This window comes from Lepidochelys kempii, chromosome 2, assembly GCF_965140265.1.
Source record: "Lepidochelys kempii isolate rLepKem1 chromosome 2, rLepKem1.hap2, whole genome shotgun sequence".
NCBI lineage: Eukaryota > Metazoa > Chordata > Testudines > Cheloniidae > Lepidochelys > Lepidochelys kempii.
This window is the reverse complement of record NC_133257.1, coordinates 260,097,585-260,121,319: the sequence shown is the minus strand read 5'-3', so window position 1 is coordinate 260,121,319 and position 23,735 is coordinate 260,097,585. Positions and strand designations below refer to the sequence as shown.

Genomic DNA, 23,735 nt, shown 5'->3' with positions numbered 1-23,735 from the left:
TCTGATGGTTAGAAACCTTCATCTAATTTCAAACCTAAACGTGTTGATGGCCAGTTTATATCCCATTTGTTCCTGTGCCAACATTAGCCCTTAACTTTAATAACTCCTTTCCTTCTGTAGTATTTATAGAAAGCAATCATATCACTCCTCAGTCTTTGTCTGGCTAAGCTAAACAAGCCAAGCTCCTTAAGCGTCCTTTCATAAGGTAAATTCTCCATTCCTCTGATCATCCTAGTAGCCCATCTCTGCACATGTTCCAGTTTGAATTCATCTTTCTTAAACATGGGAGACCAGAATTGCACACAGTATTCCAGATGGGATCTCATCAGTGCCTTGTGCAATGGTAATGATACTTTTTTAGCTCTACTGGAAATACTTCACCTGTTGCATCTTAGGATTGCATTAGCCTTTTCCACGGTTGCACCACATTGATGGCTCATAGTCACCCTGTGATCAACCAATACACCCAGGTCTTTCTCCTCTGTCGTTTCCAACTGATACATCCCCAGCTTACAGCAAAAATTCTTGTTCATCCCTAAATGCATGATCCTGCACTTTTCACTATTAAATTTCATCCCATTTCTATTACTCCAGTTTTCAAGGTTATCCAAATCTTCTCATATGATAGTCTGGTCCTCCTCCATACTGGCAATAACTCCCAACTTCGTGTCCTCCGCAAATTTTATTAGCACTCTCCCACTTTTTTGTGCCAAGATCATTAATGAAAATGTTAAATAAGATTGGTCCCAAGACTGCTTCTCCACTCCAGCCTGACAGTTCACCTTTCTGCATGACCTACTGTAGTCTCCCCTTTAACCAGTTCCTTACCCACATTTTGATTTTTGTATTAATTCCCATCTTCTCCAATTTAATGAATGATTTCCCATGTGGAACTGTATCAAATGCTTTACTGAAAATCAGGTAGATTAGATCTACTGCATTTCTTTGTCTAGAAAATTGGTTGTCTTCTCAAAGAAAGAGATCAAGTTGGTCTGGCATGATCTACCTTTTGTAAAACAATCTCTCTAAAGTTGACATTATTTCCAGCTTAATACAAATCTGTTGGCTCCTTGGGGTATGGACCTTCTTTTTATTCTGTGTTTGTAGATCACCAGCACATACGTGTGTTGGTTCATTGCTGAGCCTGTCACAGTATAAATAATAATAAACAGAGATGGTAATAATTTTCCATTATATTCAGGACAAAATAGCAACAATGTTTCTGCCCACTAGGTGGCTTCATTCTCACGAAGATACTTCAAGGAGATATTCAGCAGCATTAACTCCCATGTCACTAGGCAACCGGGCTAAACTAACACATTTGATCACCTGCCACTGTTAAATTAGGTATTAACTCTATATGGCTTTCATTTAAATCAATAATGAAGAAGAGAATGTAGTTCTCTTACCTCTTGATTAAGGAAACAGTACAGAACGGCTACAATAAATCCCTGAAGAAGCAAAACAGTTAAGTGATAGCACAGGTTTGAAAAGCTGTTTCCGCTAAATCAGTCTGTGATGATACTCCTATATCCTATGCATTGGCATGAGCGTAAAATATTCTAAGCTCAATTAGTTTCACAGCTAATCAGCCAGATCTTCGGCTGGTGTAAACTAGTATCCCGCCATCGAAATCAGTGATGCTACACCAGTTTACACCAGCTGATGATCTGGTCCAGTGAAGCTCCACCAAGAATGAATTTGGCCATATAGCTGCAACATGGTAGTCAAAATTACAGCTCTTCCAAATCTGTTGTGGGCCAGATCCTCAGCAGGTGTAAATCAGCAAAAAGCACCCTGGACTCCACTGGGAGACTGTGTTTGTTCTGGATCATATTGCTTTCCAGTCACTGCTTAGCTTTATTTTTATAATTTCTCTAAATACCAAATCACTAGCTTTATCTCTATAGCACACTGCATGGCATTAATATTATACAGAGCGGGCATGATTCTGATCTCACATACAGTAGTTTTACGCCAAACAAAAACTCCAGTGAAAACACTAGAGTGATACCTGGTGTCCAACAGCTTAGAGCAGAATCAAGCCCTAGAGAGTTTTAGGAAACATTTGGGCTAGATCCTCTGTTGGTGTAAATCTGCATTGTGCCATTGAAATCAGTTGTTCTATGCCAATTTACACCAGCTGAAAGTCTGACCCTTTTAGTATCTTTTCTTACATTGCAAGATAATTTAATGATGACTGACAGCCCCAAAGACTGAAATTCAGAGTAGGGACTGAAACCTCAGGGTGAGTTTAGACAGGAAGAATGTAAGTATTTGGGCTGGAATTTGTGAACACTACGGGTCCAATACTCAGCTGGTGTAAATCCGCATAGCTCATGGGTCTCTGTTGATTTACAGCAGCTGAAGAGGCCGTGGAATCGTTATTGACCCGTGGAAAGCCGCATTTCAAGTCAAAAGGCAACGAGGGAAGAGCTCAGTGACTATAGCCACTTGACATCCTGGGGCAGGGTTTGCAACATATGTCAGGGGAAGGGTGGGGCAAAGAGAGGGGCTTTCAGCACCTTTGTGCTGCCCAGATCCTGAACTAATGCAGGGAATCAAAACAGCCCTCAGTGTAAATCAGAGCAGCCCTGGGGGTTGCTCTAAGTTATGGCAGCCTCCCACCTGCCCAGAATGTCCTAGCACTCAATGCCACCAGCACACTTCCTATTCTGGGGTCTGCCATGGGTGCAGTATAGGGTTGATTCCTGCATTGGGGAATTCTGCCCTGGCCTGGTGTGGTTGTCTAAAGGCTTATACACTGTCAGAGCAGTGTATAGCCACTGGGTGATCTTCTGTAGGATTTAACCGGGGAGGTTTAAGTCACCCCACCACAGGTTGGCCACTGCAACAAAGAGGGTAAAGTTCTGTGCAACTCCACCATCTTCAATGAAGTGGCATCCGTGACTGAGTTTGGATCACAGTCCCACTTGAATGTGCACAGAAAGGATGATATCTATTCAGGCTAGACAAGCTATGGAACACGTGCACTGCTGCAATACTTCAACAGGTTTACCTGGAAAGATCCAATGCAGAGCTCTAAATATAGCCGGACTCCCAGGTTGGTGTATTCAGGGAGGAAGTTGAAGACAATGTAATGTGTCCCAAATAGCGGAATGAGAAGCAGTGTCGATTTTGAGAGACGTCTAGGGCAGGAAATAAGAAGAGGCCAAAAAAATAAATATCATTCTTCTGAAGAGCATGAGGACAGCTGAACTAGAAATTCTCTAGTAATGAGTGATGCTCAACAGGTTAAAAAGGGTATATATATTTCAAATCTGCTGGGACAAAGGTGGGCACAGATTTCTAATGCTTCTGGCTGGAGTGGAGGTACCACATAACCAATCTTTTTTTGCTGTGATTTTTGGTATTCTTAATGCTTGAACAAGAATGAATAAAAGTGCTGTTCAGAGAGATGCCTGGTCTAGTGACCTTGACAACAGAACTGGGGCCAGGCACCCCGAGTTCCAACCCTGAAAGTGACTCTATCTGTGGTCGTGGGCATATCCCTTAATTTCTGACTCAGCTGCACCATTTGGAAAATATCACGGCCGGAAGCATTGCTCACAATGTGTGTGACACTGGATTACCTGTACTGACATGAATTATTGAAGTTGATTTGTCTCGGGTCCAGCTTTTTCAGCAAGATTCTGATGATGTTGATGAAAAGGATAAAGTTGACCTGTTTCCATTTTTTTGGAAGAAAGAAGATTGTTACCTTTTACTACCAAACATTCCTGTGAAAAGTATATTGTGACTTAAATAATTGCTAGCCATTACTGCAGATACAGTGGGAGCTGTACAAGAAACCAGCCTTACTAGGAAACTTCCCATCTTAAAGAGACAGCAACAAAGTATCCCTAAGGATATTGTATATAATTCTGCTGTGTCTTCTTTGGAAGACCATCTCTATTAAGCAACCATATTTGTTAGTCCCTGGAGTAATCGATCATTTCTTTATTGTTTGCAGCACTCTTTAATTTTTCTGGTTTGAGACAATGATCGTTGTTGTACTAAACTATGGCTGATACCTTTAGAGCTGACTGGTCAAATTTTCTGCTGGTGTAATTTGTCACAGCTCCATTCAAACCAACATTGCTGGCCCATTTTATACCAGCAGTGAATTTGTCCTTGCATCCCATGTATTATGTGCATCCATCAATCTTTCAGGTGATGGCGAATGGCTGCTTTGCTCTAATGATGCCCATCTCTCCCCAGACATTGCAATTCCATTTTATCCACCTATAATGAGTTAATTAGATGATTGCAGAAAAATACATTCCTTGCTTGCCTGTATGGCATTCACACCTAGTCAGGAATGTCAGTCAAACGCAATGAGCCAAAACGTGGAGGTGTAGAGCATTTTAAAACTGCCTCACAGCAGAATAAAGCTGATAACGATCTGTCATTTTTGGATTCTGCATTCATACTGCTCTATCCTGCAGACGAGCCCCCTTCAACAACCCTTATTTATGCACAGCTGGTGCTGCCATCCAATTAAGCCACACAAATGCAGTGGCTTTAATTCCAGCCTGGTGCACTGCACATATTACCTGTTTATTTTATATATTTCCTAGGGATTAATGACCAATTGCAATTAATTGTGCATCATGTCCCATTAACCCTAACCAATTATGAATCCCCAGTAAATGCACAGCTCCAGGGCTGTAATTGCCATGATCAGCTTAGAGTGGAAACAAAATTCAGTAGGACTATCCCTGTGCTTCTCCTTAAGTGTGTGCTTAAATGCTTTCCTGGATCTGGACTCCTAGTTCAAACCTTGCATTGTCAAAGCGCTTCTGGGAGCGTCAGCCACCAAACTACTCCCATTCACTTCAATGGGAATGACAAATCTTTGAAAACTTAGGGAGAAGCATTTTCTCTGAGATTCAGCAGCACTCATCTTTAGCACAAAGGGATAATCCCTTTAGAGGATCAATGCTACAGTTTCGGAAGGTCAGGTATTAGTATTCAAACTTTAAGCCATTGCCCACCCCCATAATCTCTTTGTTGTCAATTCACGTTTCCAAACTGAGAAATATCACACATACCCCAACAGAAATGATAATAGGTCCTTTGATTAGCCACCAGTAAGGCGAGCCTTGGTTAATATCCCAGCATCTGGAAAAGTAGCACTTAAATTAACATAGATATACATGGTCACTGGAATACGGTTACATGGAGAAAGCACACATTAGGGTCAATGGAATTATGAGCAGACCTATTACAGCCTCATTTTAAGATAGAATAGAAGAATAGAGCTATCCAAACCCCTGCAACTTGGCTTTGTAGAGTCTAGGTTCCATAAATATTATCCTACAAGTAGCAAAATGACAAAATTATCACTGACTCTTATGCACCAAGTGATGGCCAGAAATCTATTGCTTCCTGGTTGAAAATATGCCTGACAGCAGGTTATAAGGGCTGTTGCTGAAAGCCAAATCAAAAACACCACTGTTATTTGAAGATCTCTTTTTGACCTATGGGACATTGTCTTTGTAGCAGGAAGAGAGCCTGAGACATAAGCCCTTGTATTAGAGGTCTGGTATGAGGCCTGAACTAAAGTAGTGGTTAAAACTTTGCTGATATGAAGCAAAGTCGGGCTGTGAGCAAGAGGCAGGCCCTGCTCACCGAATTTGTCAAGAACAGGGTGGATATTGCAGAAATGCACATTTTAAAGAAGTACTAGTTACAGTGTGCTTATGCAAACACATTTCAATATTAAGCGCCACCCCAACATTCCAATATTAAAGATGGTACAAGAACATTCCCCAAAAATAACAGGAATAAGGTCAAAATGACAGTACATAATAAAAATGTTTTAACTAAACCAACATGTGCAAAACGATAAGTAATAGTGAGCAACTTTAGGGAGCAGTTGCTAACTTGTTTGTACTGGGGTATAAAGATGTATTTTAAAGGGAATATTTTGGGCCCGCCTATGGAGCAACGGAAAGGCCCGCCGCTCACTAAGCTGTGTCCACTGTCACGGGCATACATGTCTTCGTATCCTCGTAAAGTCTGCGAGGTGTTAGTACCATGCTTCGTCAACAATAAACCTGGCCAGGCGCCTTCGCTAAAAACTGAGTCTGTGGATTTATGGGGTAGTTTAATTAAGGTCCGCTATCTGCGCAGAGCTGGGACAACATGCTAAATGAACACACACATGCAGCCAACCTCCGACCACATTGGTGACCCTGACCGCTATCAGTAATAGCTCCACTTTATAAGGCTATATAAGTATCTCAGGCTTCTGATGATATCAGCTTTGCTCCTCAATTATCATTACTTCATCTGAATCCCTTGATTTCCCGGAAGCACAATACTTCAAGGTTTTGATTATAACGTTTGCAAAAGCAAGTGCTATAGAAAAGGCGGTAACTCCGCTCCCGTTAGAAACATATTTTCAGTCACGTCTTTAAAAATTCTTCCATTAGCCTCAATGTTTTCATAGTCTCTGTGCAAGCAGTAAATTTGTTTTGGACAGTTTGAAATAAATCCCTTAATCCTTCTACCAGACTGGGGAAAAAAATACAAAGTAAACTTCTGCTTCTACTGAACTCAGCAGCAAAACTCCCATGGACTTCAATGGGGCCAGGATTTCACCCATCTATATTTTCCATTATTTTTTTGTGTGTGCTCATCATTAATTTTTTTAAAAAGGAAGGGTTAAGGGCCTGATCCTCCACGGCCCTGAAACTTATGAAACCATTCACACTTATGCAAAATGGATGTAAAGATGCAAGACATTGACTTCAACAGGGCTTCACACTGGCACAGAGAAAATTGCAGGACTGGGATCAATCATAACATTAAAAGTGCAACACTGCAATATGGAATCTAGTATGAAACTTCAACTTACGCGGTGTCTTCAAAATACAGCTTTGCTAATATCCACACTAGGGTAAAAACCGTTGGGAAACCTGGCGAAACAATTTAATACACACTAGTTGTTGTTTTTCTGATTTCATTAATTATTCCAGATTCAATTTCCATCCTGTCTATTGCAACCCTACCAGGATAGTATGAGACAGATTAACTGACCATAGAAAATGCCCTGTGCAATGACCATTATGTCTAACAGGAACCACATTTTAACCTAACGAGGTCATGGTGAGCTGCATAAATACAATGGGAAATCTCCCGATGCACACCATGAAATGAAGTAGCCTATGGCGTTAACCAGTTAACGTTTGTGTGGGATGGATGAGTGAATATGAAAGCAATACAGTGAAGCCAGGATGGATCTGTCCCTGCAAACTATTGCTCATATGAAAAATCCTTAATCATGTGACTAGTTATCTCAACTAATGTCCCTAAAGTCAGTTTGCAAGTCCCTCCCCCTCCCAGTTTTAGGTAAGGAGTGGTGGTTTTGGCATGGGGGAGTGCTGGGGAGTGGCATTTATCCATTTCAATAATCCCTCTAAGCACTTTCCAAACATCAATTAGTAAATTATCATAGTACTCTTGTAAGGTAATACCGATGGGCATGGTACAGATTAGACAGAGATAAGTTTTATTATCCTCATTTCACTGATGGAGAAATCAAGGCATGCAGATTAATGTGACTTGCTCAAGGCCACACAGGTAGCTACTGGCAGAGCCAAGATTAAATATCAGGGGTTCCTGGCTCCCCGTGATGTATCCAGCCCAAGAGATGCTGCATCCCCAGTGTCCTCATACAGTCTCCAAATTCTACAGGGTTCATACAATCATCCAAACCATAGACCCCTTTGAGGTTCATCCATTTGATAGTATACGGGCATTTACTTTGCTGTCAGGATGTTTCCATTGACCCCAATGGGCGATGGATCAAGCCCTGAAACATAATCTGATCTTTTCTAGTCTAATTTCAGGCCTCACTTACCCCATCCAAACAGAACAAGCCACCAAAAATAGCGTCTTCCATGAGGAAAGGATGATAAGAGCAGACAGTTCAGGTATAGCGCCTCTACCAGCAGCCACATGAAATTAGCCATCATAAAATAGTGACAGAAAGCCACTGATATCTTGCATTCGGTCTAAGGAGCAGGGAAGGCAAAATTTCATTATTGCGTGTTACACATATATTGTGGGTATCACAATACCACATACAAACACGAGCAGTGGCAAGATATTAACCAGCACATTAACAACATACAAAGATATCCAATGCCACCGTAATCTCCTTTTCAAACGCTTACTGTAGAAAAGCTGCAATGGTCAATATCTTCCTCCTGGAAGAGGACCGCATCCTTAATGAAAATGGCAATAGTTTTCAAGATGAAGGTGAGAAAGAGCTGGATGTGGATGTAATTTCTGGGGCAGTGGAGTCTCCTGGAGGAAAAGAAGGAAGGCCAGCAAAATGAAGTGGTGGGAGATGGGTAACTCATCTTTCACGGGTCTGGGTTTCCTTAGGGCGGGGTTGTCAAAAGCCCTCTGCTGTGACCGAGCTCTGCTCACACTGAACTCAATGGCTGAATGGACTCTGCATCTGAGAAATAACCTTCCCTGATGTAACACTGACGGTGCTAACACAGCCCCCAAGAAATGGGGAGTGGTGCAGAGAGACCCGGGAGTATCTAGACAGCTTTCTTAGCAAATTGGGCAGTGATTAATTATCTAGAGGCTGATTGGCAGAGGTGATATGCAGCTGCAGCTCAGCATCTTCAGCAAGAGCTGGGGATGCTCAGCAACTGTGAAAATCAGGCTGCATCAAAGTCTAATCCGAATCAGGTCACTCATGCCTAATCATAAAGCTCATTTCGTTTCTAGTGTGATGAGTGTTGCAGTCGAACTGAAATGCAAAATGAGTTGTGAAACAGCAGCTATTTCTGCCAGTTATTAATCTGTAAATCTCACAGCCCAGAGCTTCCAGCATCTTGCATTAACTTGATTTCTGTTTACTTTCACGGGCCCAGGGTAAATGTTCATAAACATACCTGAATGCAATAAGAACAGTCACAGCCAGGGTGAGGGAGGAGATAGATATGCTGTACCCCACAGTGTAGATGATCTTTACAGTAGAAAAATAGGAGTGCTATAAAGGAGAGAATGAACAAGTCATATAGGTTTTAATGCAAATAGAAGGAAAAGAAGCGACACAGAATCTGGTGGGTTTGCTTTGTTGTTCACCAGAACCTTTTCTGTGGCCTCAGTTCACACCCCTGACCTTCACTTTTTGAGGGTTCATGTGATCTCAAAACAAAACTCAGCTGGAATCCTTTAACTGGGCTTCATATCTAAACCTTTTACAGGTTTCAGAGTAGCAGCCGTGTTAGTCTGTATCTGCAAATAGAACAGGAGGACTTGTGGCACCTTAGAGACTAACAAATTTATTAGAGCATAAGCTTTCGTGGGCTACAGCCCACTTCATTGGATGGATAGAATGGAATATATAGTAAGAAGATATATATATACATACAGATAAGTTGGAAGTTGCCATACAAACTGTAAGAGGATAATTAGTTAAGATGCGCTATTATCAGCAGGAGAAAAAAACTTTTGTAGTGATAATCAAGATCTAAACCTTGAAGAACAGTAAACTCTGCATGGTTTTGCTGAAAAACCACAAGAGGGCCTAGGATGGCTTGAAATTGGGTCCAAGTTAACTCAAAAGATTTTAGAAATTTTTCAAGTCTTTTCACAAAACTGTGCTGGCTTTCAGGCTTATAATGATCTCTGAAATCAGGCAAGTTTGGCCCAGTTTGGGTTTCTTGACAAAATTTCAACCTGACTCTCTTTGTGACTATATTGTTATACCACGACTGGTCTACATTAATCCTTCCTATAAGTCACCACTCACTCATTTACTAACCCAAAATATTCTTGTTTTGATAAAATGTTCAGATAATTACGGCAGAAGTTCAAGGTAAACAATGGTAGAAGGTCCAGGGAGATGGGTAACAAGGAGGGAAGGCTGAATCTCATGATGTGCAAGGTTTTGTGATCCTCTCAAACTATATTTTTAGGGGATTCCGAATGGCAGTAATTTGAGTTCACAAAGCTTTGTCTGCTACAGTTTAAAGCCACATTTGTTTTGTGAGAACAATTCAATTTTTAAAACCCCCTGGGTGACATCCTGACCCCACTGAACTAATTGGAAGAAGTCCCATTCACTTCAAGGGGGTGTGGATTTAACATCAGATTTTCCTAAATTGCAGGCAGACTAGAGCCTTGTATTAGAGATAGAGGTAATTCCTCAAAAGCTTGGCTGGCACTAATGGCTGCCTTATGTATGATATACACCGCACAATGTATCACTTTGTCCTATGACTGGAGAGCTGTAAATGGGCCAGTTCACCTGGACTGATCCCTTAGAATTTAACTACTAAGGTGCCACAAGTACTCCCTTTCTTTTTACGGATACAGACTAACACGGCTGCTACTCTGAAACTTAACTACTTATGCTGTTCCTCATTGTATTTAGCTGTGACACTCTGAGTACCTTTTCCACGCCTGAAGAAGAGCTCTGTGTAGCTCAAAAGCTTGTCTCTCTGACCAACAGAAGGTGGTCCAATACAAGATATCACCTCACCCACCTTGTCTCCCTAATATCCTGAGACTGACACAGCTACAACAACACTGCAAACATTAATTTTTTCATCATTTTTTTCCTCTCTCTCTCTCTTTACTTTTTTTCAACCTTGCCCTATCTGTATTTCACTGTTTGTGTTTTGTTCCTATTTCCACCCTATTTGTCTACTGGAGATTTTCTCCCTATATCCCCAAACTCAACTTTTCCCATGTACAAGAACAACCTAATAGTGCTTGAATTAAAATCCAGCTTTTTTCAGGCATCGTGTTTGAGTGGGTAGGTAGCTGGCCAAACTAACTTCATCCCTCTCAAGAGGAAGCAGCAAATAAAAGTAGACGTGGACCCAAGATGCAGAGTTTGGATCCGAATCCAAACTTTCCCTAAGTCTGGAAGTATCTGTCTCTTAGGTCCCATTTTGATTTTATTGTATAGATATTGTCACCCTGGGCAGCCTTTGCAGGAGCACACCTCCATGTTGGAAAGGAAAGCTGGTTAGAATCTCTAGTGCTATCTCTCAATAAAATTTAGGCAATAATTATTGTCTGACTTTCAGAAGAGCTAAGCAGCACTGAAATAAGAGGGGGCAGCAGATCCTTTGCTCCTAATAGGGTTCATATTGTGTCTACCACTGAGTGGCGAAACACTAGATTGCATTTAGCCAGTTAGCAAAGCCCTGTGGAGCAGTTCTTACTCAGTGTGTGTGTTTATCCAGCTAAAACTCAAACACGGGATCCTCAGCAACAAATCCACCAGGTGAATCAATGAGGAACTATCTCATGAGCAAGTGTGTCAAAGCTGAGGTTAGGTCATCCTAGCTGGCAGCCATTCCTTGCAAATCAGATAGGAAAGAAAGTCCATATAAAGCAATAATCCAATTCCCAAGTGGATAAACAAGCAGGCCAAAGAGTCAACCTAGGTGAAAGAACAGGGCACCTGCCAAAGAAAACAGCAGGCTCATGCTATGTTTGTTTTTGCACTAGAAGTGCAAGGAATAAATAAAAAGAAGGGAAAAGAACATTTCAAGAGTTGCATTTCTGCATGATAGATCAGCCAGCTGGAAAGCAAGGTCCAAGTTAAACAGCCTGCTGACAAACAGTGAAGAAATAAAGTGAAGATGACAACAAAAGTCCATCCAACCCATATGGAATGGATTATTCACTAAGCTCTTGCTGACAGGTGAAATTAACTTCAATAAGTAAAACAGAATCTTGCTTTCATTCGCTCAGTTAGCACCATTTGCTGGGCACAAACAGCAAGGGTCCGATTCCCTGCTGTTTTCTACCAGTTTTACCCTAATGGAGAGACTTCTGATTGACTTCAGTGGAGTTACTCCTGATTTACACCTGAATAAGTGAGAGAAGAATCAGCAACAAAGCCAGGTTGACACACAGGTTTTGAACGAGTTTTGTTCCTATGTCCACTTATATCAGATAGGGTTCTGATTTTTTTACTGATATGGAGACACCAATACAACCCTAACGTATGTCTATTCCAGGAGAGCTTCACCAGTATGGGAAGGAAAGGCTATGGCTAGGCTATGTCAGCAAAGCACTCCTAGTGTGGATGCAGCTTATACCAGCAAAAATGTGGTTTGCGCTGGAGTTGAAAAACCACCTCCCCTGAGCAAAACAAGCTATACCAGTCAGAGTGCAGCTTTCCTGGTGTAACTATCTACACGAGGGGCCTTCTGCCAGACCTGGCCTAGGGTGGATGCAATGATACTGTTATTAAGGTGCCTTATACCAGTAGCACTTATTCCCCTTCCTGTGCAAAAATAGCTACACAAGCAGAAGCACATTTATAGGTAAGCACAAGGTGTAGTTAAAATGGGAAACATTTTCTGTGCACACAAGATTGAAGTGACAATGGTTTTGGGAATCAAACTGACAAAACGTGCCAAATACTAATCTAAATTACACAGGTGTAAATCCAGAGTAACTCTGTTGAAGTCAATGGATTTACACCTATGTAATAGAGACCAGAATCTGAGCATGGTATTTTTCTTAAGCCCAGAATTCCTTTTGCTTTGTTATGGGTGCTTATTTTTTTCTTTACATGATTTGCTTTCTTCAAACTAGATGAGGAGCAGAAATGCAGCATCTTCTGGTTAACTGATTCAATTTGCCTTGAGTCTGAAATTCTGGTGAAAAAAGGGCATGTTTGCTACCGGCAGCAGGGCAGCAATGCTGCCGACAGCTCAGACTGATCATTGAATATAACTGAAGTATTAATCCCAGTTTTGCAAACATTTTGGACCAGATCTTCACCTGGTGTATTTCCGTGTCATTCAACGGAGTTACACGAATTTACCACACCAGAAGATCTGGACCTATATTTTTTCGGACACAGCTCTCTAGATCTATTAGGTGTTTAAATGAGTGCTCTCTTCACCTGTATAATAAATGTCATTAATAATTTCACCGAGCAAGTGGGCAGAGTAAAAATACAATGGCATTTTATACTTAGTGAGAATGGTGCTGCTTCAACCAAGTTTTCATCCCCAACTTCTGAAATAGAAAGGTATATGACTAGCATCAGCACATTTCTGAATGGTATTGGTTCAGATAGACTTACTTCCTGAACTGGAATCTCATCGTTCACTGGGCAGGCAATGTGATAGGAGGGAAATGGATCAGACCAGCCATTCACTGTACAGTTTCTTCTTACCAAGCCTGCAAGAAATCCCACAGGGGCAGGGATTACCCTTTTGTTCTGTATTTGTACAGCGCCGAGCGCAAAGGAGTCCTGGTCCATGACTAGGGCTCCTGGGCACTACAGTAATACAGGTAAATAATATTAATACATTCGTTCCATGGCAAAACAGAAAGGGTCAGTAGCAGGTAGTTTGCTAAATAAGGAGCTTCAGAATGGGCAGGGGCAACAATCCTCAGTGGGTAGGAAGGACTTACATTCCTGCTACAGAAAAACACATGGGAGCAGTTCTAGGAAGAGGTACAGCTTGTGAGGTTCCCTGGACCTTCTTCCTAAAATATGTCCTGACCTGATTGGTCCAGAGAGAGGGACCCTGAAGACGCCACCACTTCCATCAGCTCAGGCTGAATCCCAAACAGCACCTGTGATGAGAGACTTCGTCTTTCTCCTCCCATCCCTCTCCCTCATGTATGTTTTTCCTTCCCCATCTCTCCTAACCCTCTCCATTTTCCTTCTGTCTAATCAGAGTCTGGCTTAACCGGCCAACTCAAGACTGTATCTTTTGCAACACCGCTGCAAGTCTGTGACCAGAAAGAGGTGAATAAAAGCAATGTCCTAACCAGTCCATGCTGGTACAATTTTGCCAGATCTTGGAGTGGCTGATCAGACCAGGTGCTCTGCCCATGTTTCTCCAACAGTGAGGTTGCAAGGGAAAAGCAAAGCCAGACACAGAAGCAGCATTTTCTATTTTGCTGTTCTTTCCTCTCCCCCTCTTATGTGTGTTTGTCTTGTTTTGTCTTCTAGAAAACGTGATCGGACTTTAACAACAACAGCAATGCCAGCTTCAGCCCATCTCAACCAGAGACGACCCACACCTGCCCATAGGGGAGGGGCAGAGTGAGGACAGCGGCTTCAGCAGATGTTACTAAGCATGCTTAGTCCATGGGAGCATGCTCAGTAGACGCCAAGCAGCAAATTGTGCCCCCCTCCCCCGCACACGTTGCCTCTGATCTCAACTAACTTTTTCTCTTTTCCCAAAAAATTACAGTTATTATCATCTTTAATGCCATGTAAAAGTCTGTCAGACAACAGCCTTTTCCTTCTAAAAGCTCTCTCCAGCTAAAGGGAAAGAGAACAGGGGATGTTGTTAAAATGAAAATATTATTCACTATTTTATATTTCAAATGCTTTAACTGTTTTCCCTTATTTTCTGTATCTTTAATACAAAGTGTTAAGGATTTTTAATGGTGTGTTTGCCATGGTACAAAGCATGCTGGGGCCTCTGTATACCAAACCCCAAATTTTGTTTAAAACTGTTTAATGTTGGACAGTGACAGGGTTATGTTAACACCGGATTCCATCTAAATTAATACAACACTACTTAATTTAACTCATTTTAGCATCAGTTTAGGGGATATCATTTCTAAAGTGTGAAGATTTGGAGGGCTAGGATAATATTCTCCTACTTTATAGAGGAGATTTACAGTAAAGAAAAAAGTTTAAAAAGACAAGTTATAGCTTTGTAACTGTGTGAAAGAGAGAAATAAAGATTGTACCCTCTGTCACTGTTATGTGAAGAACCATGCCTCCATGCCCTCTCCTCCTTTTATTCTAAGACAGCCATCTTTTGCAGTATCTTCAGCGAAAGAATTTTTTAATTGTAGGATTAAAATTAAATCATATGATATTTGAAAAAAAGTGTTTTAAAGCAATATTATCCCAGCCTTTTAACAATAACGTAAGCATGTTTTTACATTGAATCTCTACATTACACTCTAGAGAGGCCAAGAATAGGAAATGGCTAAATTATTTCCATAATTAAATACCGATCATTCTGCAACCAAGGGTCAGGCCTTTGTTACATCTCAAGTCTGGCAAAGTTTTGCGTCATTGAATTGTCCAGTCTGGAAAAACATCTCCAACCAAACAAAAATATGTAAATACATTTCTCGTGTATATCATTTGAAAAGGGTGAACAAAGTTTTAGATTCCAGGGGACAGTATAAAATTTCCATCATTTACAGAGAGGCTTTACAATAAAAAATAAAATTTTAAAAGTATAGGCTTTCCTGATGAACATGAAAAATCTGAAACTAGGTTAGAAACTATACACAGACACTTGAATGTTAAAAGGCAATATCATAAAACCCCGGAGGCAAGGAGAGAGAACTCCTAGGCTAAGAGGGACAAATTCCATCCTACATATACAAGATGTGAAAAAGTCATATCCTGAGAGATGATGTATGTGTAGCCAGAGGTGCACAGGTACTAAAGGCATTAAATATGGACATTTTGCAGCTGTTTGCTGAACCAAATCAGTCAGGGAGTTCACTCATATTACAGATAATCAAGAGCCATTGGTTCTGGAATCTATCACTTTTGATGACAAAACGCCTGCCTGGAGAATGAAATTGTATATCCATGGCAAGACTATTAGCTTTAAAATTGACTTAGGAGTTAGCATCACAGTTATCTCAGAAGGAACTTACAATCACCTTCAACATTGCCCAAAGCTGATGTCACCTGACAGAGCACCTGGAGGGATTTTGAACTGCATGAGCTAGTTCACCACAGAAACAATTTTCAACGACAAAAGCTATGCATGCAGAGTGTATGTGATCAAAGGACCACAGAACAAAAGCCTTCTCAGCTGCAGCATGGCAGCCATGATGGGCCTAGTGAGAAAGGTGGAAGAACTCAATGTAATATTTGTTGATACTGGACTTTAGAAAGGAGATCCAGTACAAATAACATTAACAGACAATGCTAAGCCATATAGTGTACATACACCTCCCAGGACCCTTAACCCATTATTTCATAAAGTGGAAACTGAGTTAAAGAGAATGGAGTGTATTGGCATAATCAAGAAAATCTCTGAGCCAGCAGTATGGTGTGCCCAAATGGTACCATTTATAAAGAAAAATGTAAAAATACGAATCTGTGTGGATCTTAAAAGATTTAATGAAGCAGTTGTGAGAGAAAAATATATCCTTCCAACACTGGATGACTTTCTCCCCAAAGTGAAAGGATATACAGTATTCTCTAAGTCGGATGCCTTGAGTGGATTCTGCCAAATTCCTTTAGCCAAAGAAAGTGCTAAACTAACTACATTTATCACATCTTTTGGGAGATTTTGCTTATGAAGATCACCTTTTTGGATTAATAGTGCACCTGAAATTTTCCAAAGAAAGATGGCAGAACTGTGAATGAACACAAATGGAGCTGTAGTCTTCATGGCCAATATTCTGATAGATGGATCTTTGGTGGAAGAACAGTACAAAACCCTCAACAAAGTCCTAAGCTTAACCAGTCATTCTGAACCACAACTAAACAAGGAAAAGTGCATTTTCTGTGTACCCCAAATCCAGTTTTGGGGATGGACAATAAACGAAGATGGAATCAGTCCTAGCCCTGAGAAAGTAAAAGCAATTCGAGAATGGCATGCACCAACAAATGTACAAGAACCGAGACGTATACTGGGAATGGTAAATTACCTTGGTCAATATCTACAAGACCTTTCAACAGCAACAAACCACTGTCTGAACTGTTAATGTCCAACACATCTTGCCTATGGGGGCCAAACCCAGAAATTGCCTTTGATAAGGTAAAAGAAATTATCTCAACGACTCCAGTTCTCAAGTACGAGCATGTGAACCAACCCACAATGGTCAGTGCAGATACAAGCAGCTATGGCCTAGGTGGTGCATTGTTGCTACAACCTGGCTGAGAGTGGAAGCCAGTTGCATTTTGTTCTCACATGCTTACAGAAGCAGAAAATCGATATGCATAGATTGAAAAGGAGTGCCTGACAAGCCTATGGGCATGTGAGAACTTTTACAGATATCTGTGTGGACTGGATTCGTTTACATGGATAACAGACCTTAAACTACTTATAACCCTGATCAACTGAAAAGTCCTGGATCAAGCACCACTGAAATGCCAACATCTATTGCTAAGGGTTATGTGATTTAACTCAATTGCTAGGTATGTTCCTGGGAAAATCTAGTAGTAGCAGGCACTCTGTCATAGAGCTCAGCATTGCACTCGGCTACCCGTGAGCTCAAGGATGATATAACAGCTGATGTGAATGCTGTGGACCAGTGTCATAAAAGAGGCTACTCCAGCTACAAAAAGCAACCTTGACAGACAAGCAACTTCAGGAAGGTCTAAGTTACATTGAGGCAGCTGGCCCAAGTATTTAAAGGACACTAAGGAGGTAACATGAGACAGCTTTGTGGTGTGTTAAGCAAGTCAAATGGACTCGTGATTAAAGGCAATTACATCATAATTCCAGATTAAATGAGAGGAGAATTTCTAAACCTCATCCATGAAGGACATCAAGGATTAACTAAACTCTGTGAATGGACAACCAGTCAATGTGGTGGCAGGGCATCAGAAAGGACATAAACGATAAAGTTGCTGCATGTGAATGTTGCAGAACTAGCAGCCCAACACAACATAAAGAATCTTTAACAACATCTCCAACAGAGAGACTTGGGAAGAGACTAGCTGTAGATTTACGTACATTCAGAGGACAGCATTGCCTGGTCATTGTGAACTATTTTTCCAGTTATTAGAAATAATGTACTTGAAAGACATAACATGTTGCAATGTTATCAAGAAAAATGAAGTGCACTTTTGCTCACTTCAGTATTCCAGAACAACTAGGAACGGGCAATGGACCATAACTTGCTGCAGCAGAATTTAAGTCATTTTGAACTAAATACGATTTTAACCATATTAGTAGCAGCCCACATTACCCACAAATGAATGGAGAGGGTGAGAGAGCTGTACAGACAGCCAAGAAAATCCCAAAGCAGGAAGATCCATTCCTCACTCTTCTGAGTTACAGATCAACACCAGTAGCAGCAACTGGATATAGTCTAGCACAACACCTGATGGGACGACAACTCGGAACTACTGTTCTAACTTGTGAGAGGAATCTGTCTCCAAAGTGGCCAGACATGAAGAGAGTAGCCAAATTGGATAAAAAGGTTAAAAAGAGCTTATGAACACTTTTAAAAATACTATCACTCAATTGGACAACTGCCATGTCTAGAACCTGGTGACCACTTTCGTGTCAGACTGGATGGAGGAAAAGAACAGACAACTCCAGCTGTCATAAAGAAAAAGAATTTAGCACCCAGATCATATGTGATCCATGTTAGGATATAGATATTCAGGCCTGTCTGCAAAGGCCTGTACTTTAAGAATTTAGGTGTATTCTTATCACTTGGCTAGTTATAGAGGTACAAAAGAGAATCAAAATCACTGTCTGCCGGTGTAAGGGCCTTCTATTACTGTGACAGTCTGGGGCCCTGTTCTTAGGCTAAGGCCTTTAGCTAAGCAACAGAGGCAGCTATAAACTGGGAAGCGACCGGTCACATCCTCACATTCCAAACTAGTCACATTGAAATAAGATGCTATTGGGCTGTTAGGAATAGAATCCTGTCCTGATAGTGCCTATCACCTCCAGAGAAAGGGAAGTGCCTAGAAAATGTAAAAGGAAACTTAGTTTGATAGCATCCTGTCTGGCAAGAACTCACTTATCAATAGCTGGGATGTGAAATCCTCACTTCTGTATTGTTTTGTCATTATAGTTCCCACTTTGCTATTGTTTGTCTATATAATCTCTGTCTGGTTCTGTGATTGTTCCTGTCTGCTGTATAATTAATTTTGCTGGGTGTAAACTAATTAAGGTGGTGGGATATAATTGGTTACATAATCATGTTACAATATGTTAGGATTGGTTAGTTAAATTTCAGGAAAATGATTGCTTAAGGTATAACTAAGCAGAACTCAAGTTTTACTATATAATCTGTAGTCAATGAGGAAGTGAGTGGGCGTGGGTGGGAGGAGATGGGTGTGTGGGTGGGGGAGATGGGAACAGGGAATGGGGTTGCAGAAATTGAAATCATGTTTTGCTAAAGGGGGAAATGGGACCAGGGAATGGGGGTAAGGAAATTGGAATCATGTTTTGCTAAAGAGGGGAAATGGGAACAGGGAATGGGGGTAAGGAAATTGGAATAATGTTTGGCTAAGGGCAGGTATAGGAACAGGGACACAGGTGTAAGGCTCTGTGGTGTCAGAGCTGGGAAGGAGGATACTAAGGAAGGAAACTGGAATCATGCTTGCTGGAAGTTCACCCCAATAAACATTGAATTGTTTGCACCTTTGGACTTCGGGTATTGTTGCTCTCTGTTCATGCGAGAAGGACCAGGAAAGTAAGTGGGTGAAGGAATAAGCCCCCTAACAATCGATACTAACAGTGGAGAGTTCAACAGAAACTGTTGCCAGCTACAGTTTGTTCCTCAGAAAGAACAATCAACAGAGTAAACTCTACAGATGGCCAAAGTGGCTCACAAAGAAGACAACTTAGAGATTCCAAACCAACCACTGCCAGTCATTACAACTAATGGACAGCCAGAATACCAAGTTGACACACATTTGGGTCACATAATTAGAAAAAAAGTATTTTTCAGAGACGTGCCACAGGCTGATAAGTAATGAACTTTAAAGACAGTGTGAGGGTATAAATATTGTAAATGGTAGGAATGTAGAACTTAAAGGGGGAGATGTAATGGAATGTTAACTCTATTATCTGTTCAACCACTATGTGGTGTAAAATATCTTATTTAAACTAACCTTAACCATGCCTGGCAGAGCATTAAAGTATTTTATGATGAACACAGCTGGCGTATATAAGTGAGCTCTGTAGCCAAAAGTACACAACAGTTTGTTTTGAAAGATTTGCCTACATGCATTGCTTCGCATACAAAAAAGCCCAACCAAACAAAAACTTCTCTAAAGTTTCTCTAAAGGCTGACAAAGGAGGTGCTGTCGTCATCATGAATAGGTCGGAATATGAACAAGAGGCTGCTAGACAGCTCTCCAACACCACTTTTTACAAGCCATTACCCTCTGATCCCACTGAGGGTTACCAAAAAAAACTACACCATCTGCTCAAGAAACTCCCTGAAAAAGCACAAGAACAAATCCGCACAGACACACCCCTAGAACCCCGACTAGGGGTATTCTATCTGCTACCCAAGATCCATAAACCTGGAAACCCTGGATGCCCCATCATCTCAGGCATTGGCACCCTGACAGCAGGATTGTCTGGCTATGTAGACTCCCTCTTCAGGCCCTACGCTACCAGCACTCCCAGCTATCTTCGAGACACCACTGACTTCCTGAGGAAACTACAATCCATCGGTGATCTTCCTGAAAACACCATCCTGGCCACTATGGATGTAGAAGCCCTCTACACCAAGATTCCACACAAAAATGGACTACAAGCCGTCAGGAACAGTATCCCCGATAATGTTACGGCAAACCTGGTGGCTAAACTTTGTGACTTTGTCCTCACCCATAACTATTTCACATTTGGGGGCAATGTATACCTTCAAATCAGCGGCACTGCTATGGGTACCCACATGGCCCCACAGTATGCCAACATTTTTATGGCTGACTTAGAACAACGCTTCCTCAGCTCTCATCCCCTAATGCCCCTACTCTACTTGCGCTACACTGATGACATCTTCATCATCTGGACCCATGGAAAAGAAGCCCTTGAGGAATTCCACCATGATTTCAACAATTTCCATCCCAACATCAACCTCAGCCTGGACCTGTCCACACAAGAGATCCACTTCCTGGACACTACAGTGCTAATAAACAATGGTCACATAAACAGCACATTATACCGGAAACCTACTGACCGCTATACTTACCTACATGCCTCCAGCTTTCATCCAGACCACACCACACGATCCATCGTCTACAGCCAAGCTCTATGATACAACCGCATTTGCTCCAACCCCTCAGACAGAGACAAACACCTACAAGATCTCTATTAAGCGTTCTTACAACTACAATACCCACCTGCTGAAGGGAAGAAACAGATTGACAAAGCCAGAAGAGTACCCAGAAGTTACCTACTACAGGACAGGCCAAACAAAGAAAATAACAGAACACCACTAGCCATCACCTTCAGCCCCCCAACTAAAACCTCTCCAGCGCATCATCAAGGATCTACAATCTATCCTGAAGAATGACCCAACACTCTCACAGATCTTGGGAGACAGGCCAGTCCTCGCTTACAGACATGAACCCAACCTGAAGCAAATACTCACCAGCAACCACACACCACACAACAAAAACACTAACCCAGGAACCTATCCTTGCAACAAAGCCTGTTGCCAACTGTGTCCACATATCGATTCAGGGGACACATCAGCCACACTATCAGAGGCTCGTTCACCTGCGCATCTACCAATATGATATATGCCATCATGTGCCAGCAATGCCCCTCTGCCACGTACATTGGCCAAACAGGACAGTCTCTACATAAAAAAATAAATGGACACAAATCAGACGTCAAGAATTATAACATTCAAAAACCAGTCGGCGAACACTCAATCTCTTTGGTCACTTGATTACCTACCTAAAAGTGGTTTCAGAGTAGCAGCCATGTTAGTCTGTATTCACAAGAAGAAAAGGAGTTCTTGTGGCACCTTAGAGACTAACAAATAAAAAAACTTTAAAAACAGACTCCAAGGAGAGACTGCTAAATTGGAATTAATTTGCAAACTGGATACAATTAACTTAGGCTTGAATAAAGACTGGGAGTGGATGTGACATTACACAAAGTAAAACTATTTCCCCTTGTTTATTTCCCTTCCACTGTTCTTGTAAAGTGCTGGAAATGGCCCACCTTGATTATCACTATGAAAGTCCCGTCCCCTGTCCCCCCGCTCTCCTGCTGGTAATAGCTCACCTTTCCTGATCACTCTTGTTACAGTCTGTATGGTGACACCCATTGGTTCATGTTCTCTGTGTATATAAAATCTCCCCACTGTATTTTCCACTGCATGCATCCGATGAAGTGAGCTGTAGCTCACGAAAGCTTATAGAATCATAGAATATCAGGGTTGGAAGGGACCCCAGAAGGTCATCTAGTCCAACCCCCTGCTCAAAGCAAATTTTATTATGCTCTAATAAATTTGTTATAAGGTGCCACAAGTACTCCTTTTCTTTTTACGGATACAGACTAACATGGCTGCTACTCTGAAACTTCTCTAAAGCCAGTTTACAAAGATGGGACATAGGCCTCTTAATAGGCTTAACACTTGTAAACTGCAAAGGAAGTTTTTGATTCCAGTGTACAGTAAAAAAATAAATAAATAAAAGACAAAAGCTATAGCTTCGTGACTGTATGAAGGACAGAGATAAAGGCTGTAGCCTATGGCACTGGTATCTGAAGAAACATCCCCCACCCCAAACTCCTTCCTCCTCCTTTCCTGGCTTCTTTTTAATCTAAAACTGCCATCGTCTCTGTATGCTTCTGCTAAACATAGTGTTTTAATCACATTAAATAATGCTTTAAAAATAAACTATCAGAAACTTTTAAAAGTCCCCCCCTTCCCCCCGCTTCCTCAAATCTACTCTTTAAATAATACCCTCTTCCTGTTCAGCTATGCCTTTTAACTTCTTCCCTAGTCCCATTACATTAGGGCTTGAGTCCACCACAAGGCCTCTGTTTTCAGCACTTTCTCAGGTTGTTCATCTGTATTCTACTATTCAATGCTGTAAAGTATCCAGGGTTACAGCTTGTGTAAAAGTAAAATGTAAAGTGTTAACTAAGAACAGAAAAAAATAATTCTCTAGGACCCTGTCAATGTCCAAGTATGTCATCCACCAACAATTTTGAGAATCTGATTTATTTGCTATTTCTGATAGCCCGGTGAAAAGGGATTGGAAAAATTGTCACAATTATGGGAGAAATAATGCCTCAAGAAGTTGGGGAAATCTTTTGTATTACAAATGCTTGTTCATGGTAAAGCATGACAACTAGGTTTCAGAGTAACAGCCGTGTTAGTCTGTATTCGCAAAAAGAAAAGGAGTACTTGTGGCACCTTAGAGACTAACCAACTAGCAAAGTGTGGCTACAAAATTGTTTTACTAAAACAATATTTCAGTCCTGTATCAATGCTCCCCTAAAAGGCAGGCCAGCTCTCTTCTCCCCATGCCCTGTTCTTCATGTTAAACTTTTAAAAGTTTATGGATGTTTATTTTTAAAGCTTTAGTTGATGTGATTAAAAACAGCCTGTTTAGCAGATGCACATGGCAGCTGTAGATAAAAAAAAAATGTCAGGAAAGAAGGAGGAGGAGGTGTGGGATGGGGCTGTTTCTTCAGATAAGGATGTCAGAGGCTACAGTCTGTACCTCTGTCTTTCATGCAGTCACAAAGCTATGGCTTTTGTCTTTTAAATTTTTATTTTTTTCACTGTACACTGGGATCAAAAACTTTCTTTGCAATTTACAGGTGTTGAGCCTATGAAGAGGCCTATGGCCCATCTTTGTAAACTGATGAGAAGACTTTAGAGTTTTTGTTTGGTTGAGCTTTTTTGTATGCGAGGCAACCCCTTTAGGCAATGCTTTCAAAAGGAGCTATCACTATTGTTTAAAGGTTGGGCTAGTGTATCTTTTAAACATTGTGCTATGATCTGTATTCCACGCAACCGCTTCCTCTGGTTTAGACAAAAGCAAAATGTTTGAGTGG

The 23,735-nt window shown here is 41.3% G+C and overlaps 1 protein-coding gene across 1 annotated transcript in view; it reads right to left on the bottom strand.

Annotated features, from left to right (window-relative positions):
• GHRHR (growth hormone releasing hormone receptor) overlaps positions 1–23,735 on the bottom strand; it is a 43,615-nt gene that overhangs the window by 6,289 nt on the left and 13,591 nt on the right. The window contains exons 5-13 of the mRNA XM_073329681.1: positions 13,094–13,191; positions 8,925–9,022; positions 8,187–8,319; positions 7,871–8,024; positions 6,866–6,926; positions 5,055–5,124; positions 3,594–3,685; positions 3,020–3,149; positions 1,410–1,451 (exon numbers count right to left, since the gene is read on the bottom strand). Of these exons, the coding sequence (XP_073185782.1) occupies positions 1,410–1,451; positions 3,020–3,149; positions 3,594–3,685; positions 5,055–5,124; positions 6,866–6,926; positions 7,871–8,024; positions 8,187–8,319; positions 8,925–9,022; positions 13,094–13,191 (878 nt within the window). The remainder of the gene's footprint in view (positions 1–1,409; positions 1,452–3,019; positions 3,150–3,593; positions 3,686–5,054; positions 5,125–6,865; positions 6,927–7,870; positions 8,025–8,186; positions 8,320–8,924; positions 9,023–13,093; positions 13,192–23,735) is intronic.